The 20698-nt window shown below is 41.4% G+C and overlaps 1 protein-coding gene across 1 annotated transcript; it reads left to right on the top strand.

Moving 5' to 3' along the window:
* The first annotated feature begins 6101 nt into the window (after positions 1-6101).
* On the top strand, positions 6102-20448 carry MBLAC2 (metallo-beta-lactamase domain containing 2). The gene is made up of 2 exons (XM_081319349.1): positions 6102-7288; positions 17579-20448. Exons 1-2 carry the CDS (start codon positions 6784-6786, stop codon positions 17962-17964), a joined length of 891 nt encoding a protein of 296 aa, XP_081175475.1. The 5' UTR covers positions 6102-6783; the 3' UTR covers positions 17965-20448.
* The last annotated feature ends 250 nt before the right edge of the window (positions 20449-20698 follow it).

Raw genomic sequence — 20698 nt, 5'->3', positions numbered from 1 at the left:
TCAACCTCTTATGGAAAAGATCACTTTATATTTCCTTTTCCTACTCTGATATTTAAATAGAATAAGTCAGGAAAGCACATTAACATTAATTGTACTTCCCCCATAGCCTACTTTTACTACGCCTCAGCAGTGAGGCCTGGCTGTGTTCTTGCAATCACAATTTAATACAAGTAGTTTGTTTATTTATTTTTATTTTATTCGATTTATATATATTTATATATATATGGATCTTTGGTCATTCGGGTTTTTCCCCGAGTAGAGTTGAAGGTGTAGGAGCAACGTTTCGACGGAATCCCATCCGTCATCCTCAGGCTGGTGGCTTCAGCTTCCTTCTTCTGGGAGAAGCATATATATATATATATATATTACCTGCTGCCCTATCCTCTCCTTTCCAGTATCCCCTACTGGCAAGAAAACTAAAGCCCAGTTGGTTTTCTGAATTTGTGGCTTGAGGATTCAAGTGTTATTTTTTATGATTTATTTGTTTAGCTGTATTTTGTTATTTTACTGAGTGCTACTCATACAAAATTATTCCCCAGATGCTGCCAAGTAGAGATCATCCAGATTATTGAGGGAAACTGACAGTCTTGTCAGGAAAATTAAAGAGTGGTACATTAAACAAAAGCTTCTACACAAAATGTGATCAGAAGAGGTGCTTTGAAAGACAAAGTAGAAAAGCCTAAGCCAGGAATTTCTCTGAACTGTAGTACGTCTAAATTTTTCTTTCAATTTCACACAAAGAGCCACTTTCCTACTCCATATTTGGGGTGACGTGCATTACATGTGCATGAATTCTTCATTATACTGATAGACTAAGAATGTCAGTATAATATCCAAAATAATTCACTATATAATGTACTGGTGGGGATAAAAGTGAATGTCTCATTTATAGTAAACAAAAAGGAAATGTGTGTCTTGGGCTCACAATCTCTAGTTTTTAGGTTGGTGCATGAACCTGAGATTATTATCTCTGCCTTTTGAAAGATAAATACTGCTGAATGACATAGTCCATAGATATCCAATAGAAGGCATGACAACCTCACATGCACCATTAGGCCTTGGAGCAAATGACATTATGTAATTTCTGTGATGTCATTGACATAAATTACATATTTTACGTAATTTGCATGATAAAAATCAAGATGTACATGGCATTAATTCAAGAGCAAGTTGTAGATGGGTCAGAAATTATCCAACACACTAAATCTAGAGATGATTACTTGAGAAGGAGACCGATTATTACCTCCTTAAAGGCTTATAAAACCAGTGGTTTAGTTGATGAATTCATTGCTGCTCAACCATATTCCTAGGAGGCTTTAATCAACAAAGGGGCATTGGTTTTATAAACTGATAGCATATTCAGAACCTGAGGGCCCTGTCAATTTCCTCAAGTGAGGAAGGGGGCTCAAACTAAGTCATACAATACAGTCATACAATACAATACAATCTCCATAGGACATGTGTATTTGGTATCTGATCTGAGCAATTTCACCTCTAGAATAATCCTCATAGCAATCCTAAAGATGTTTCTCTGCCTGTTCTCTGGTGAGCCATTTTAAAGAGTACCAGTAGCTGGCATTCTGTGGATACAATAACAGTGGAAAAATAAAGTTGTCACTCTTACTAACCTTGATGTAGTCAATATGGACTCTTAATATGTGTTCATTCAGACTCATCTTCATTTTCAACCCTATTTTTTTATTGCATGGAGCTTTTCTAAAAACTACTGAATCCACTAAGACCCACAGACAGAAGGATGATGTATGGAGCCAATCCCATCTGAAGCCATTGTCGCCCTCTCATCCGAAGGGACGAGTAAGGCTTCAATCAAGGTTTGAAGCAAAGCCTTAGGAAATTCTGCAAACTCCCTCTGAATATCAGTTGGTGCTGGGGCAGTTCAGACAAATAGGACCTTCCAGTCAGTGTTGCGGTGATGGAAAATGTAACTATAGGGACTGTGGGAATGCCTCAGAGCCTCTCTCCCCACCTCTATTTAGCATCTATATGAAGCCATTGGTGAGGTCATCCACCAGCACAGCGTTAAATACAACCAATATGCTGATGATACAGCTGTGTCTTTATAGCCAAATGATATTGTCAAAGGTCTTTCCCACTAACTGAACTCATTCCTAGCAAGACAGAAACATTAGGTTGTAGAGCTTCCCCAGTCTAGAGATTTCTCATCTTTGAATCTGGATGGGGATGCAGTTCTTCTGGCAATTTAGTACAATTTAGTGGTCTTTGTGGATTCACAGTTCTTGCTTGAAGAGCAGGGGGCAGCTATAGTTAGTAGCCCTTTTATACAAATGCATCATATGCACCAACTGCATCCATTCCTAGAATGCAAGGTTGCACTCAGGATCACTCACGCCTTAGTCCCTTCTCATTTGTTCTGGTGCAACACACACTATTGTACTAGATTTAGGGTTGTCCTAAACGATGTTCAGATAGTACTCCAGAGTGGTCCCAAATGTAGTTTGGATCAGCTTCTGAATGCTATAATACCTACAATGTTGGGTGCACCTTTGAATGCTCCCATAACACCATTGCACTGGCTCCCAGTTGGTTTTTGGGTGCAATTTAAAGTCCTGCTAGTTACCTATAAGGCCCCACATGGCCAGGTTATATGAGATTGTCTGACCTCAGTTGTGTTGTGTCTACCTGACCTACCAGATCTGACAGGGTGGCATGCACCAAATCTCTTCTATGAAACAATGCCATCTAGTGGGATTTGGGCAGCATGTATTTTCCATTCACAGCGCCTGCCCTATGGAACAGGATCTCTCTCCAAAGAGATCCAGATGGTCCTGACTATACAGTGTAACCCTTCCAAAAAGCCTTGAAGACTTGTTTTTTTTTTTTTTTTCTTTCTTCTAGCAGTGGGGCCACACCGAAATGTATGGAAAGTTGATTAAGAGATCGTTTTTATAGCCCTCATTTACACTGTAATGTTTCTATGATTTCCCATGTTTTTATGCATTTTGCCCCCTTCATGGATTACTGCCTTGTCGTGGCGAAGGGGCTTGCGTAATTCAATGAAGCTATGAGCTATGCCGTGCAGGGCCACCCAAGACGGACAGGTCATAGCTGAGAGTTCTGACAAAACGTGATCCACTGGAGAAGGAAATGGCAACCCACTCCAGTATCTTTGCCATGAAAACCCTATGGACAGTACCAAAAGGCAAAAGGATATGACGCTGGAAGATGAGCCCCTCAGGTCGGAAGGCGTCCAATATGCTACTGGGGAAGAGCAGAGGGCTAGTACTAGTAGCGCCAGAAAGAATGAAGCGACTGGGCCAAAGCCGAAAGGACGCTCAGCTGTGGATATGTCTGGTGGTGAAAGGAAAGTCCGATGCTGTAAAGATTTTTTCTCCATAGGAACCTGGAATGTAAGATCCATGAATCAAGGAAAGCTGGACGTGGTCAAACAAGAGATGACAAGACTGAACATCGACATCTTAGGTATCAGCGAACTAAAATGGACAGGAATGGGTGAATTTAATTCAGATGACCATCAGGTATACTACTGCGGGCAAGAATCCCTCAGAAGAAATGGAGTAGCCTTCATTGTCAATAAAAGAGTAGGAAAATCAATACTGGGATACAATCCTCAAAATGACAGAATGATCTCAGTTCGAATCCAAGGCAAACCATTCAATATCACAGTAGTCCAAGTCTATGCCCCAACCACCAGTGCTGAAGAGGATGAAATTGACCGGTTCTATGAAGCCCTACAGCACCTTATAGAAGTAACACCAAAAAATGATGTCCTTATCATGATGGGGGATTGGAATGCTAAAGTAGGAAGCCAAAAGATAACTGGAATAACAGGCAAGTTTGGCCTTGGAGTACAAAATGAAGCAGGGCACAGGCTGATAGAATTTTGTCAAGAGAATACGATGGTCATAGCAAACACTCTTTTCCAACAACCCAAGAGACGGCTCTACACATGGACATCACCAGACGGTCAACACAGAAATCAGATTGACTATATGCTCTGCAGCCAAAGATGGAGAAGCTCTATACAGTCGGTAAAAACAAGACCAGGAGCTGACTGTGGCTCAGACCATGAGCTTCTCCTTGCAAAGTTTAGGCTTAAACTGAAGAAAGTAGGGAAAAGTACTAGGCCAGTCAGGTATGAATTAAATCATATCCCTGTTGAATATACAGTAGAGGTGACAAATAGATTTAAGGAATTAGATCTGATAGACAGAGTGCCTGAAGAACTATGGACAGAGGTTCGCGACATTGTACAACAGGTAGCAACCAAAACTATCCCAAAGAAAAAGAAATGCAAGAAAGCAAAATGGCTGTCTGAGGAAGCTTTGCAAATAGCTGAGGAAAGGAGGGAAGCGAAAGGCAAGGGAGAAAAACATAGATATGCCCAATTGAATGCAGAATTCCAGAGAATAGCTAGAAGAGATAAGAATGCCTTCTTAAATGAACAGTGCAAAGAAATAGAAGAAAACAATAGAATAGGGAGGACCAGAGATCTTTTCAAGAAAATTGGAGAGATGAAGGGAACGTTTAATGCAAAAATGGGCATGATAAAGGACCAAAATGGCAGGGACCTAACAGAGGCAGAAGAGATTAAGAAGAGGTGGCAAAATTACACAGAAGAACTATACAAGAATGAGCTTAACGTCCCAGATAATCACAATGATGTGGTCACTGACCTCGAGCCAGACATCCTAGAATGTGAGGTGAAGTGGGCCTTAGAAAAGCTGAGCAACAACAAAGCTAGTGGAGGTGACAGTATTCCAGCTGAGCTATTCAAAATCTTAAAAGACAGTGCAGTAAAAGTGCTACACTCAATTTGCCAGCAAATTTGGAAAACTCAACAGTGGCCACAGGATTGGAAAAGATCAGTTTACATTCCAATTCCAAAGAAAGGCAGTGCCAAAGAATGTTCAAACTATCGCACCATTGCACTCATTTCTCATGCTAGTAAAGTCATGCTTAAAATCCTACAAGCTAGACTTCAGCAGTATGTGGATCGAGAACTACCAGAAGTACAGGCAGGATTTCGAAGAGGCAGAGGAACTAGAGATCAAATTGCCAACATACGCTGGATCATGGAGAAAGCTAGGGAGTTCCAGAAAAACATCTACTTCTGCTTCATTGACTATGCTAAAGCCTTTGATTGTGTGGATCATAACAAACTGTGGCAAGTTCTTAAAGAGATGGGAGTACCAGACCATCTTATTTGTCTCTTGAGAAACCTATATGCGGGTCAAGAAGCAACAGTGAGAACTGGACACGGAACCACTGATTGGTTCAAAATTGGGAAAGGAGTCCGGCAAGGCTGTATACTGTCGCCCTGCCTATTTAACTTATATGCAGAGCACATCATGAGAAAGGCAGGGCTAGATGAATCAAAAGTTGGAATTAAGATTGCCGGAAGAAATATCAACAACCTAAGATACGCAGATGATACCACTCTAATGGCAGAAAGTGAAGAAGAACTAAAGAGCCTCTTGTTGCGGGTGAAGAAGGAGAGTGCAAAACTTGGGTTGAAACTTAACATTAAGAAAACCAAGATCATGGCAACTGGTCCTCTCAATTCCTGGCAAATAGATGGGGAAGAAATGGAGGTAGTGACAGATTTTGTTTTCCTGGGCTCCAAGATCACTGCAGATGGGGACTGTAGCCAAGAAATTAAAAGACGCTTGCTCCTGGGGAGGAAAGCCATGGCAAATCTAGACAGCACACTAAAAAGCAGAGACATCACCCTGTCAACAAAAGTGCGTATAGTCAAGGCTATGGTCTTCCCAGTTGCAATGTATGGCAGTGAAAGTTGGACCATAAGAAAGGCTGAGCGCCAAAGAATTGAGGCCTTTGAACTATGGTGCTGGAGAAGACTCCTGCGAGTCCCTTGGACCGCAAGGCGATCAAACCGGTCAGTCCTAGAGGAGATCAATCCTGACTGCTCTTTAGAAGGCCAGATCCTGAAGCTAAAACTCAAATACTTTGGCCACCTAATGAGAAGGAAGGACTCACTGGAGAAGAGCCTAATGCTGGGAAAGATTGAGGGCAATAGAAGAAGGGGACGACAGAGAATGAGGTGGCTGGATGGAGTCACTGAAGCAGTAGGCGTGAGCTTAGATGGACTCCAGAAGATGGTAGAAGACAGGAAGGCCTGGAGGAATGTTGTCCATAGGGTCGCGATGGGTCGGACACGACTTCGTAGCTAACAACACAACAACAATGCATTTTGCTTTGTGACTACCTAAATTCACAAGGTTCAGATAGGCAGCTGTCTGAATTATACTGAAAATAAATAGACAGTCAGACAATAATAGTCCCTGCCCATTTAAATTCCTTTACTCTGGCTTGCAATGGTTCTTTGCCTTCAGCGTTATTATGAAGATTTAATAAAACTCCCTTCTTAAATACTGCACTTAGGAAGCACTAGTGAGAGAGACTTGCATTTTCTTTAGCGCTTTTGTCGTGTAGCCGCATCTTCAGTCTCGCAGGCAAATCCCCACGTGCAACCGCATCCCCTTCCAAGGCAAACCCGCCTTCCCTCAGCCCCCTTCCTTCCGTCTGACGCGTTACTGCAGTGGGAAAGAACCGGGTGGGGACCACCCGATAAGTCGAGTAGGGTTACGCTGAGGACCTGGTGATTCAGTCCCCGCCTCTAGCTCCTCCTCCTTCTGGATCCGCCCTCCTTCGCGTCTAAGCTCCGCGTCCGGGCCGTTCGCACGCGCGATCCTACCCCAAAACATCGCAGGCAGGAGACGGGTCGTCTGGCCACAGCGCTTCGTTGGGCGGCCGGCAGTGATGTCGGCGCTGGAATGGTTCGCCCATAAGTCTCTGGGTGGAGGTATCTACTGGATCCAAGAGCGTTTCTACGAGTCGGGCAATCGGGCCAATATCTGGCTGGTGCGCGGCTCCCAGCGGGACGTGGTGATCGACACCGGGCTGGGGCTGCGCAGCCTCCCCGACTACCTTCACTTGGCTGGGCTTTTGGATCCCGATCCGGCCCAGGGTGACCAGGAGGGAGCTGGTCTCGGCGAAGCAGAGAAGGAGCCCGCAAGCAGTGGGCGGCGACGGCGGCCGTTGCTAGCCATCGCCACCCATGTGCACTTCGACCATTCGGGCGGACTGCACCAGTTCGAGGAGGTGGCCGTGCACAGCGCCGAAGCCGGAGCCCTGCGCCGCGGCGATAACTACGAGACCGTCACTTGGCTGTCGGACAGCGAGGTGGTGAGGCAGCCCAGCCCCGGCTGGAGGGCCAGGCAGTTTCGTGTGCGACCCGTCCAGCCGACGCACGTCTTGCAGGAGGGTAAGAGCGGGGAGGGGAGAAGATAATGGGCTAGCAAGGGAGAGCCGCATCTCCTGCTGGAGGCACCTTTCGGGAGAAAGGCAGGCAACTCCACGCCCCAACTGTGACCGATTTGGTGTACAGTCCTGAATTGATGAACGCTTTCTTTTTATCAGCTGCTTTCTGGTCCAAGTCATGAAAGGACGCTTATGTAATGCTTTCAGAAATTATTTTTTTTTTTTAAACACTGAGTGATTTCTAGCATTCTATATGATAAATTTGGAGGGATGGTGTTTCCCCCCCCTCCATTTTCTTTCCCCCTTTTTTATTACTTCAGGAAACATCCTGTGAGAAAACTAATTAAATAAATAAAATAAGAGTCTCTGGCCACCTGCAGAATTTGGCTTTCTTTAATATCTGATAGGTCATAGGTAAATTGGACCGGCTTGTACCAGGAAGGGTTGAGTATCATCAGTATTATTTCTGTACTGCACATGCCTACTGGGTTCCTGCTGAAGTGGATCATTTGTATAGAAAGCAGGGCTGTTGGAGTCCAGCAACTTTTCTGTTACTGAAAATAAATACTGGGCATTAGCATTTGCCTACCAAAAATGCAAGAGCATTGTCTGGAGCCTTATGAGAGGGTGACATAAAAACAGAAAGTTCTGGGTTTTTTTGTGCATTGTATGTAGTAATGATACTTAATTCATAAAGGTTCAGGCGAAGGAGGCAGATGGATTTTGAACCCTAATGAACCCTCATGCAGAATAAAGGCACGGGAGAGGTGCATTAGGGCATTTCAGTAGCAGAGTGTAGAAGGAAGAGAATTTCTGGTAATTCGGTGAAATAATAAAATTTGTCTGTGTTTATAGCTTCAGTTCTTTGGGAATGGCAAAGAGTGGAGGAATTCTAATATTTGAAATCACTAGGAAATAGATGTATAAGGAAAAGAGAAGGGAAACATGGGGAGTGGGAGTGGAATGGGAATGGAAAACACAGCATTATGTGATCCCTGTACTTTTATTAAATGTTTTAAAAGGAGATTATAAAATGGGAAGGGACCATAGAAACAGAGTAGTGTGGTTGGTTCTTAGAGAAAAATGGGAGGTAAATGGATCTTTCATCTATGATGTTGAAATTATCTTTTTGGTGTTAAAAATGTATCTCTGAAAGGAGAGGTGGAGAGCATCTTTGTGTGTCTGCCTCTTAAAGGTCATACAAACATGAATGTGCACTGTCAGAGTCGGAAAGAAACCGTAGGGTGGGGACATCTTGGCATCTGCTGAAGAATGGGTGGTATACAAAGTACATGATAGAGCATTTCACTAAGATGCTTAATACTTTGTGCTTCTGTAGGGCATCCCCATTGTGGGGTGAGAAAAGAATAAACAGGCATATTAGCCAGAGAAAAATATCCAAGAATACAATTTTGCCAGGTAGTAACATTGCTATGAACAATGTGTTTTGAACACATCAAATATTTGTGCTGTACACTGAAATTGTTTGTTTGTGTGTAACATTTTGAGAATAAACAATAGATTTTAGTTTTATGAGATTTTTCCCAGTATCTTTTTCACCCTGCAATTCTATCAACATTTTGGACCAGCAGGTTATATTTAAGAAAATACATACCGAAATCCTTTAAATATAATCCACAGATTATAACCTAGGAGTAACATTTTATGCACGCTTCCTTCAATTAAGTGTTTCACATATTACAACCCAAGACTAATAGTTCAATCCACATGTTTAATATCTAATTTATAAAATAGGCATGAAGAATCGTAAAGACATAATCCAAATTAGATTGATCATCTGATTCTTTTCACTTGCCTCATTACACCTATTATTTTAGACTCTTCATTTTTAATATGTCCCTAGCTACATTTCTGTTATATGTGGTCAGATTAACTTTTCAGGGATTATAAAAAGTACTGGAATTTGGGAGCAAAAGTTTATGGCTTTTTGATATTTTCGTATTTGTAACCCACCTTAATTATATTTAATGTAAAATTGCAGAAAACTGCATTTTATCTTTGATCCACCTTTCTCTTTTTTATCTTGACACTAACAGTTGTTCTAAAAGGTTTCTATCTTGAGTCTTTTCCAGCACTAGTAGGTAATATTGTGGCTTGAATATGGATAGGTCTACATGAGCACAAGTGCTCTCCCAAAGAGCTGCAACCATTTACTTGTAATTGACTTAGAAACATCTTTATTTTGCCTAAATTACTACTAACAGTCCATTTGTAATCATAGGCATCTGTTTTTAATTACAAATATATGTTGTAGTATGACACCAACCCCTCTCCCTTTATATATTTGTATCACAAGCTCACATCCAAGTATGGGTAGTCCTCGATTTACAACCACAATTGGGTCCAAAATTTCTGTTGTTAAGTGAGACATTTATTAAGTGAATGTTGCCCCATTTTATGACTTTTCTTGCCTCAGTTGTTAAGTGAATCACTGCAGTTGATAAGTTAGCAACCCGGTTGTTAAGTGAATCTGGCTTCCCCATTGACTTTGCTTATCAGAAGGTTTTAAAAAGTAATGACATGATCTTGGGACACAGCAATGGTCATAAATATGAACCAGTTGCCAAGCATCTGAATTTTGATCACATGATCATGTGGATGCTGGAAAGGTTGTAGGTGTGAAAAACAGATCACAAGTCACTTTTTTCAGTGCCACTGTAACTGTTGTAAGTCGAGGACTATCTGTATCTGCATGGTAGAGTTTTGAGTCAAGGCCTCATAGAGTACATTCCTTCACCGCCCCTCCCCCCCGACGCTCTTTTCCTCCTACAAATTTCTGTGCTTTTAGTGTTTGAGTTACATTAACATATACATGATTGATACATATTTTAACAAGTGCAGGTAATCTTACACAGATGTGATAATTAAAAAGTATAAGTAAATGCAAGTATAACCTTCAGTGTCTCTAGGAGTGTGGGCTATTCTAAAAGAAACTATTGCATCTTCATTTTTTAGTTAGACTTTCATTTCAGGTATAATCACTGAATGTTTGAGGGCTATTAGAGAATCCTAGAGATAGTGAAGGTAGCACTTGAGGACATCTTAGAATCTATTACTATTTTAGTGTTTTCATGTATAAATAAACATCTGCATAGAGCATCAGTACAGTATGTATAAACAGATCCATGCATCTGAACATTACAATGCATTATTAAAATTATTTTAGGGCACACACTACTTTTAAACAGTTTTGCACCATATTTGAGAAAAGTGCAATAGTTCAATGGTGGGGTACATACTTTGTTTCCATTTTGTACACAATTTTAGATTTTACATATGTAAACAAATACCTTGGGAAGACCTGAATCATAATATCTGTGAAATGTAAGTACATCCAAATTAGTGTTAATGGATCTGTTGATCATTCTTGTTAATTAAACATTAAAATGCCTAATGGATTATGGTCAGGACTATAATACAGCAAGCTTCTAGTTACTACTATGTACAATGAAGTAATTTTTCCATCATGGTTTTTTATGGAATCTATTAAAATTTAAAATAGAAAAAATATCTGTTATGCTTTAACTAGTTTAAATTATATATCGTATCCTTTCTGGGAAGATGGCATTCTCAAAGATAGTGAGTCAGTCAATAAAAGCATTGCAAGAAAAGCTCAGATAGAAAATCATTTCATTATTTTAGAGGGACATATGCATTAGAGCAGGGGTGTCAAACTCAATTTCATTGAGGGCTGCATCAGCATTGCGGTTACCCTCAGGGGGCCGGGTGGGTATGGCCAGGGTGGGCGTGGCCTACTGGGTGGGCGTGGCTAGAGTGCGTATGGCCTACTGGGTGGGCATGGCCAGCTCTAGATCGTTCGCATCAAGGGTGCCTATGGGGGCCTGGGCAGGAGTGGGACAGATCTGAGGGTCTCGGGCAGAAGGAGGGTCTCTGGGCCAGGGCCAAGGCAGTGGGGGCCGTTCCCTCACTGTTTCCAGGATGGCTTCGCGGGCCGCATGAAACCACTTTGCGGGCCGGATCTGGCCCCTAGGCCTTGTGTTTGACATGTCTGCATTAGAGGGATTAGAGGGACATCTGCATTCACAATCTGTCTGCTTACATTTCCAGGTGATGCACACTTAGTTATTCATATATTTATTTATAACATTTATATAGCTGCTCATTTTATATCTAACCTCGAGTTACTCCTAAGCAACAATTAAAACAATATCAGTAATAAAAGAACATAATACTGCTAAGCTTGTAAGCCGCCCTGAGTCTTCAGAGAAGGACGGGATATAAATGGAATTAAAATAAAAAAAAATAAAAAATAATAATACGATGCTAAACCATAAAAAAAATGTTGCTGCTGCTGGTACTGTAAAGGTACCATTTGTTTGATCGTTTGTTTCATTTGTTTGATCGTTTTATTTCCTCAGCCACTGTGCAATTATGAGCATTAATTCTTTGCTGTAGAATTAAAGGGATTGCTTCAGAATGAATAGTACTTTTGTTCCTAATTTGTTTTTTTTTTGTTTGGGTGCTTCCACAGAACACCTTACACAAGAAGAAATGCATATTAACCTGTTTTGGATGTGGATTTCCAGATTTCTAAATTATGGCAAATGAACTTGAGAAAGATGGTCACCACTCCTTGCTCTTCCTTTCTTGCACAAACTGTAGCCCTTAGGTTAAGGTTTAGTTGAAACCAGAGTTCATTCTGAGTCTAAAATGGAAAGTGATTTAATGTTAGCTAATAAAATACTGTAGATTGTGAGTTAATACTTTAGTGAGTAAGCTGACTGATTCAATAGTTTAATGTATTTTAGTTACAATGAAGATCTCTGGCTTAGGGCAGGGTAATAGGAAACTAAAGCTGGTATTAAGGGGAAGAAGAAAAAGAGAGTTTCCAACTCAGATTTTAATTTCCACCTACGTAATTAATCCATGTGCTATGAGGAATTAACGTCCACAGTTGGAACATCAGACTCCGAGTCTACTTGCAAATTATATTAATTTTAATGCGTATGTACTGAAAACTGCAATATGTCTAAAATGGCTAGAAAGAAACTTAATTTGAAACTTTTTAAATTTTTTTGCTCAAATTATTTTCTGTTGAGAAAGAGGCATAATAAATTACCTACCTTTAATAATATATTTCTACGTGTATATTATTATTATTATTATAATACCAGATACTTTAAATATATTGGTTTATTTGTATTTTCTCCTACCTATTCTATTCTTCCTCTCTGATAAACCAATATGTAAACAATCTGTAAATTAAATAAAAATAATCAGACTAATACACATATACATATTTATACATATCCCTTTGTACTAGGCACAGTAAAGCCTTGAGACTATAACTTCCATTTTGGAGGAAAAATGTTTTCTGAGATTAAGAACAAATGACTGTAAGAAATCTTGTGAAATTAGTTCAAGCAGCCAGCTAGGTTTAGCTCATTGAATGTCAGATTGATTACTTAGTAATTTTCTAGGCTGCTAAAATATATAGAATTAAGTGAATATGAAATCTAATTGATAAGGCTTCACTGCCCTCTTTTGTATTTTTCATCCTTTATCAGACCCTTACTTTAGCCAATATCTGCTATTGCTATTGACAATGTGAAGAATGAAAGATATGCTATATTGTGCAGTATTTTTGTATACTACATACAAACACAGTAGTTTTAATTCTTCATTATACATACATTCATATGCTATTCTTTTCCAGAGATACCAAGTTGCTTGCAATATAACAAGATTTTTAAAAATCACTTAATATAACCATAAATAGTCCATCTGATGCATCACCATTTGGGAGTAGCAAGATCTTACTTGGATTTAAATGATTTTCTGATGTGATTTGGATATTACAAAGGAAGGGGAATATCACTTGATCTAGATTCTGTAAAGAAGGCATTCCCTTGGTGGCAGTACCCTTAGTAAGTCCTCATCCCCAGGTCTTATAGGATGGATGATTCAACTCAAAGGTCATAGTAACACAATATTCAGAAGCCCCTGAGCCATTTAGGCTTTAAGGATGATATTGAATTGCACTTTGAAACTCATTGGCAGCCAGTGCAGCTCCTGTACTAGTGGTAATATATGAGTGAACCTGAGTGCAGCTATCTAGTCAGGTTGTTGCATACTGTACCATATGAAGCTTCAAAATGATCTACAAGGGCAGTTCCATGTATTTTACATCCAAAATCCAGCTTCAAGATTCATAAGTAATTGTGAATAAAGGCTCCTGATTTTAAAAAAAATCAGCCATTGTAACTGACTGTCTTGCTATTGCCTTTACCTACTGTTCAAGTAGGAGTGTCAGTCCATGTTGAACCACAAATTGTAAGTCAACTCCATCTGGGAAAACATTATCCTACCCTGGAACAAAGTTGAACAAAGTAAAATAGAAGAAGTCATCTTCTAAGTCCACAGTGTCATGATAGAATTCAGTTTGTTGTTTTTTATAAGCCATATCCTAACAACCTCCAATCAGTGAATTAGGACCTTTGCCATATATGTTGCCCAGATTCAGATGGAAAATATGTGATTGAACATCATCAGCCTATTTGATGACATCTCACTTCATTTTGGCAGATGATCTCTCCCAAGGGTTTCAGCTATAAGTTAAATTATAGGTGGAAGATAACTGAACTATGCAGCAATTCAGAACCCAATGTCCTGACTTCTGCCACTACCACTGTGGGAACTGACCACTCAAGAATACAATATACCCCATAATTCTCACAGCAAAATGTCTAAATGCTTATAATAATTGCAGGCAGATATCATGATATATGGTATTGAAGGCCACTCACAAATCCAGCAGGACTAGTATAATTCATAAGAGCCTTGGTGGAGCAGTGGGCTAATGCCTCCTTAAGTAGCACCAGCTGCCTGCAATTAGTGCAGGTTCGCATCCCACCAGGCTCAAGGTTGACTCAGCCTTCCATCCTTCCGAGGTAGGTAAAATGAGGACCCAGATTGTTGGGGGCAATTAAGCTGACTTTGTAATAATGCCGCTTGGGGGTGTGTGTGAAAGCCCTAATAAGCAGGCATATACATAGAATGAAGGCTACTGCTAAGCTTGTAAGCCGCCCTGAGTCTTCGGAGAAGGGCGGGATATAAATGGAATTAAAATTTAAAAAAAATTAAAATTATACTCCTTCCATCCCAGCCTTCTCAGGGGTCATCAAGTTTCAATTCCATATCCAGGCCTATATCCTGATTAAAAGGAGTCTAGATAATCTTATGTTCAATAAACTATGTGTTTTGTGAGTAATACTGAGTGGACAGATGTAATTAAATATTGTATACCACAAGTCAGATATTACTATTGTGATTTCAGCTTCAGTCAGTTGTAGATTCTTTAGGGCTTCTGAGAGAGATAGGCTTCATGTTGACAGTTGTTTTGTTTTCTTTTGTTTTATAATGAATAAGGAGAGTGCAGCTAGAGCAGTGATGGCGAACCTTTTAGAGACCGAGTGCCCGAACTGCAACCCCAAACCCACTTATTTATCGCTGGGTGCCAGGTGGGCATGGCCCACTGGGTGGATGTGGCTGCAGTGGTCACGGCACACTGGGCGACAATGGCCACCTTGATGTTGCTCATGGAGAGGGATGCTTGTGGGGGCTGGGCAGGGTTGGGGGAGATACAGGGGCTTTCAGGTGGGTGGGGCAGTGGGCAGGAGGCTCATCCTGCGGGGAGAGGTGAGGCAGGGGCCGGGGTGTGCCATTGCCACGGAGCAAGGCAAGGTGAGGCAGGGGCCGGGGTGGCTGCTACCTAACACTATCAGCTTCCGCACACAGAGGCCAACAAGCACATTGGGGCCAATGGTTTGTGTCAGCAACCACAACCTGCTGGTCCTTCAACCAGCCTACTCTGGGGCTCCATAGCCCGTTGCAAATACCGGATCAGCCCTCCAGCAGCAGGCAGAGTAGGGGATGGGGGAGGTGCGTGATGCAGACCCCCGGATGCGCCTCCTCTATCCCATCTGTTTTTGCTTGCAGTTGGAGAGCAAGTCGTTGCTGCTCATCTCCTTGGCCCCCTTGCAGATATTGCCCTTGGCCCACATGTGGAGCCTGCTCCCCTCACACATCCAACTTACCTTAGCCCTGCCTCGGGCTGCCGATGCCACCAACTAGTGCAGGTCTATTAGGATGCCACTGCCTCCTCCTGCCCATGAGGTTGGGCAGCCGGTGTGTAAACTCTGCTGCCTCATTGGGCAGTGCTGAGGCCAGCGAGCAGCCAAGGCAGCTCCAGACACATGGCCGCCCCTCATCGTCCTCCTCTGCTGTGTGGCTGGCTGGGCTGACAATGAGGGCGCGCCCCACAAACGGAAAGACAAGACTCGGGCACAGCTGGGTTTCAATGGTTACAGGACCAGGCGCTCGGCTCAGCCTGGGACCCCTCCACTCAGGAGGCTCCACAGCTGCCAAGGTGGACGTGGGGAGTTGAGGAGGAGCTCCCCAGTTCCCGGCTTCACCATGCGAGGCAGCTCAAGGCTTTGAACCACTGCCCTGGAGGACGTCTCGGGGACCCGGCCCACCTGTTGGGGAGGGAAACTGGTGGCATGGAAAGAGGCCAACCCTCAGGCGCAGCAATCACACCAGCCCCGGCCTTGGCTGGGCAGTGCGCCCACTGCGCTCAGGATGCTTGAAGTGAAGAATGGCCGCAGCAGCAACCCACTTTCCCCCTTTGTGGCTGCGGAAATTTCCCTCCGATTGGTCTGACGCACCCAAAGGGGAAAGAGGTGGTAGCTGCTGGGTGGAGGCCGCGAGTGGAGGAGAGGACCCTGGAATGGGTGGCATGAGTCCGCACAGGACTTGCCAATTCTCTGCCTAGCAGGTGGGATCATGGACTGTCCAAGGTCAGGGAAGCTGCTGTCCCCAGCTTTTGCTGGGTGGTGCGCCAGCCACCAGGTGGAGGCTGCGAAAGGAGAGGACCCCGGAGTGGGCAGTGTGGGGCTGCACAGCGGGATGAGCCACCGATTCCCCACCTGGCAGGTGGGGGTCACGGACTGGCCAACGACAGCAGGGAAGCCATTATTGCAGCACTGGGGATTGCACGTCACTGCCATGGAGGAGGAGGCTTGGCCGGGGACAGGCTGGCGGCGGGCGCAGCGCTGCCCACAGGGGAAATATGACCAGCTCCAGCCTGGAGGGGGGAGAGGCCGAGGGAGCCCGGGGAGGCAGGCGTAGTGCTCAGGTAGCCCCTCTCCCCCTGCGCTCCTGCAGAAGGGCTGGCTGGCTTCGGCATCACCTGGGCAGGCCTGGCCTCACATCTGCCCAGTGGCACTAATGGGGCTGGCCTTCCTTCCTTCTCCTTTTCCTCCTTTCTTCCCCCCCTCTCCCTTTCTCCAAAGTCCAAACTCACATGTCTTCCTTCTCCCACTAGCCTTCTGCAAAGCACACAAACTGATGCCCGTCCTACTAGTCTTTTCCAAACTCACGCCCACATCGCTTCCAAAGGCCATCTGCTCATTCACTCGCTCTCTTGCTGCACTCCCACCAAAACCTCCTCTCACCTGTTCCCGTGAGAGCGCTGCTGAATTCTTTTTCCCTGCCCTTTCCAGTTCCCACTAGTCAGGCACATGTGGAGAGGGGGAGGGGAGCGTCCATCTGGCGTGCGTACCAACAGAAAGGGCTCTGCGTGTGCCATAGGCTCTCCACTACGGAGCTAGAGGCAATTGGCTGTCAGTTGGAGGTAATGGAAAAGAGCAGAGCTAGGAAAAGTACAAGCTGTCCAGTCTAATAGAACTCTTAGAAATCATCCTGATAAATAAGGATGAAATTAAACCCACATGATATGATGGACTTTCCAGGAGACCAGTGTTTCTCAATCTTGGCAACTTTAAGTCTGGGCAATTCTGGAACTGAAGTCAATGTGTCTTAAAATTGTGCAGCACTGAAATAGACTATTGTTGTTGTTGTTAGTTGCGAAGTCGTGTCCGACCCATCGCGACCCTATGGACAATGTTCCTCCAGGCCTTCCTGTCCTCTAGACTATAGCTTGACCATATTGTTGCTTATCTGCAGATGTGACTGGAAAATAACTTTAAAAAATCAGTTTCTTTTCGTTGTAGTTTTACTATCCCCCTTCCACTGAATCCTAAACTAAGGTAAGTTTTAGTGCTCAGAGAATTCTTCCTATCTTGTGTGGGCTTTCATCGTTGTCGGGAGGGAGGGGGGAAGAGTAATATATGTCTTCCTGCATTGTTTGGCTACTAGTTACTGTTCTAAGCATAAGTTTGTAACAAGAGACAAATGTAAGGTTGCATTTTTGAAAATTGTTTTGTCCATAAAATTTTGTTTCTTGTTGTAGGGGATGTGATCAGCCTTGGTGATAGACAGCTCACTGTCATGCACATGCCTGGCCATTCAAGAGGAAGTATTTGTTTGCATGACAGAGAACGGAAGATTCTGTTCAGTGGGGATGTTGTGTATGATGGCTCAATGATTGACTGGCTTCCCTACAGCCGGATAAATGACTACGTTACAACCTGCCAGCGATTAATAGACTTAGTCAATAGGGGCCTTGTGGAGAAAGTCCTTCCAGGGCATTTTAACACATTTGGAGCTGAACGACTGTATCGTTTAGCTTCCAACTATATTTCAAATGCTGGGGTTTGTCACAAGATTTCTATGTGTGCGATGAGATCGGTTGCAAGCCTGGCACTTCGTGCAACAAATTCTAGAAACACTTCATAGTCTTAACTTCATAGCCATGAAGATTCTTATTTTTTATCTAATTAATTTATATTTTAAAAATGCCAGTATACATACCAGTAGCTATGCTAAAGCTACTCTTTTTTTTTGTCTCTTTTCAAAGCGAGTTTGCACATATGTTGAATGCTATTTGACAGATGTTCTAAATAAGTTATTTTGTATTTTGCACCATTTTGAAACATATTGCTAAAATAAAAGTTTTGCCCTTGTGTCATCCTTTCTAATGGAGCCTTCAGTTAAGGGTTATGTTGAAAACCTATTTTAAATGGCTGAAATATAGAAGCAAGGGTTGTGAGAAGGGGCTATTAGAACATTCCACTGTCATGTTGAATGCACTAAGTACCTCTAAGTAATTTTTATTGTATGGGATGAATGTAAACTGAAGTTAATACCAAATGTTCATATGAAATACTGTTGTATGTTATTGTTGTCCTTGAATTGTGTTACATTTAGGTATTGGTTTTAAAACAAATGAAATGTCATTTAATACTTTAAGTATATTGCTTGCTTTTCAAATATAACTAATGCTGTAAGTGTGAGTGTATAACCATTTTTAAGTGAAACATGCACCTATAATTCAAGGTTCCTAAGTTCTGTAATACCACAGTTGCAGAAACACTTCAGTAAGTGTGAGTTGCTGATTGAACAACAGTTGTAAACAAAATGGCATCCAAAACTAACAAGTTGATATTGGGTGATAAGTTGTATCAGGTGCATATTACATGTGGGTCAGACTAAGTTTTCACACTTCAGTTATTATTCTTCTTTTTTTTCTTTTTCTTTCCTTCTTTTCACAATTTGCATTGTGCTTCTTTTCAACCAACCTAATAAACATTTCTGCCAGTTATTATTTTCTAAGATATTACTAGTCTCTTGTTTGGATGCAGAGCTTGTATCTTGCATTAGAATTTGATTTATTGGAATCCAGTAAGAATTATAATAAAAATGACCATTTTTTGCAAGAACAGTACCTTATTTCAGTATCATGGCCATTACACTTGGTTTTTTCTTTCTTTTTGAATCCTATTGCACAATATCTCCCCAAGATCAAAGCTGCACTTTGATTCTTAATACCATAGTGTTCAGCACTTGGTATCCTATGAAAGTATAGTTAGTTCTTAAAATGTTAACAGTGCCTATTTCCTGTTCTAAAATACTGCATCATTTTGGCAATTAACACTGGAATTGCTACTTATGGTAAGAAAAAACTATTAATTCAGTACCTTTGAATAATAGGGAAAAGGTATCTAGCAGTATAGCCACAAATTAGCAAATTCTGTTTGTATTCTATTGAAAATTGTAATCTTCACTGAGGAGCCACACAATTGTGGTCCAAAGATTAGGAGCATGTTGCCATATTATGCACTCATAGTCAATTCCTTTTTGACCAGAGTTCTTCCTCAAGTTGAATAGTTAAGCACAGTATCAGTTGCAGTATTAAGCACAATCAAAATCTGATTCCTGCTTAATCAAGATTTTCAACCATCTTGGAATCCATGAGAGTTTCTAGTGCCTTGTTTATTTGTGATACAGAATGGTTGACTTTTTGGCCTGGACCATTACAAACTGATTTTGTTACAAAATACTGCTAAGCATTAACAGTTTTATCCATAGATAAAAGAATCCTCTTCCTTTGCCCATTGACAGTATCTTGAAAGTTATTTTATCAAAGTGTTTATTTCTCACTACGAGAGTACTTCACTGTAAGGAATCTTTCAATTTTCAGACTTGTGGAGAAGGACTGATCTGAAACTTTTCTATTAGTTTATAAGTTACCAAGCAACCAGCTACTTATAAAATTTGCTGATTTTAAAGAAAATTTCTGTCTTTTTTCATTCTGATTATGTATCACAGAGTAGATTTATTTATTGAAGCTAATAATTACATTTACTAGGAAATATATTCAGACTGGAAGTACCTTCTTTACTGTAATACTGTAATACAAATACTACTCAATTCGGTGAGATTTAATTTCTAGTGAGTACTGGATTGTAGCTTTATTCAAGTTTCAACCTAGCATTGGATTACAGTTCAATTTGTGATCATTATTGGTTAGTAAAATACTATCCCTGAGAGAGAATGCTATAGAATCCTATCTGTTCTGTTTAAAATATTTTTATATTATAAAGTTTAATTCTGAAAGAAAGCATTTTTAAAAATGATACTGATCATATCTTTACTATTATTTTTTTTAAAAGTTTGAAACCACTAAGGGATTCTGTATTTATCTGTTTTTCAGTTTAAAAACTCAGTAACCTAGTTGAAATAGTTATTTGAAGTTCAGCCATGTTGATACATCACTTCAAAAGATATTATTTAACTGGGTCATGAATATTGCTGTAATGTATGGTTTAAAAGAATTTTTAAAACTTGTAATGCATCATACTAATAAAAATTTACTAATGGTACTGGTTTCAAGAAAACAGTTATATTCTTTATCATTGATATTGATAATAAAAGATATGACACAAAATACTTCTCCAATAAGATTTCAGTTTTTTCTTTTTGATTTATTCCTTCCTTTTTGAATGATAGAATAAAGTTTATTTCCCTTAGGAGAGGTAAGATGAACGATAGGTGTATAAACAATCAAGGTTTTGGAGGTGGAGTGGGGATGATAGCTTGACCAATTCGTACTCCAAAATACACATTGAAATAAGTGGCAGGAAACCCCAGGGACACACAGTTAGCCTGCAAAGTCAAGAGAGAGGTGAAA

Source organism: Vipera berus (genome assembly GCF_964194415.1).
Source record: "Vipera berus genome assembly, chromosome: 2".
Taxonomy (NCBI): Eukaryota; Metazoa; Chordata; class Lepidosauria; order Squamata; family Viperidae; genus Vipera; species Vipera berus.
Note: the sequence above shows the minus strand (reverse complement) of the source record. Positions and strands in the feature narration are given on the sequence as shown.

What these genes read in the sequence shown, in the direction of transcription:
- MBLAC2 (XM_081319349.1), top strand. Translation starts at nt 6,784, where the DNA reads ATGTCGGCGCTGGAATGGTTCGCCCATAAGTCTCTGGGTGGAGGTATC. An exon ending in GACGCACGTCTTGCAGGAGG is followed by an intron (nt 7,289 to 17,578) that starts GTAAGAGCGGGG and finishes TTCTTGTTGTAG; the next exon opens with GGGATGTGATCAGCCTTGGT.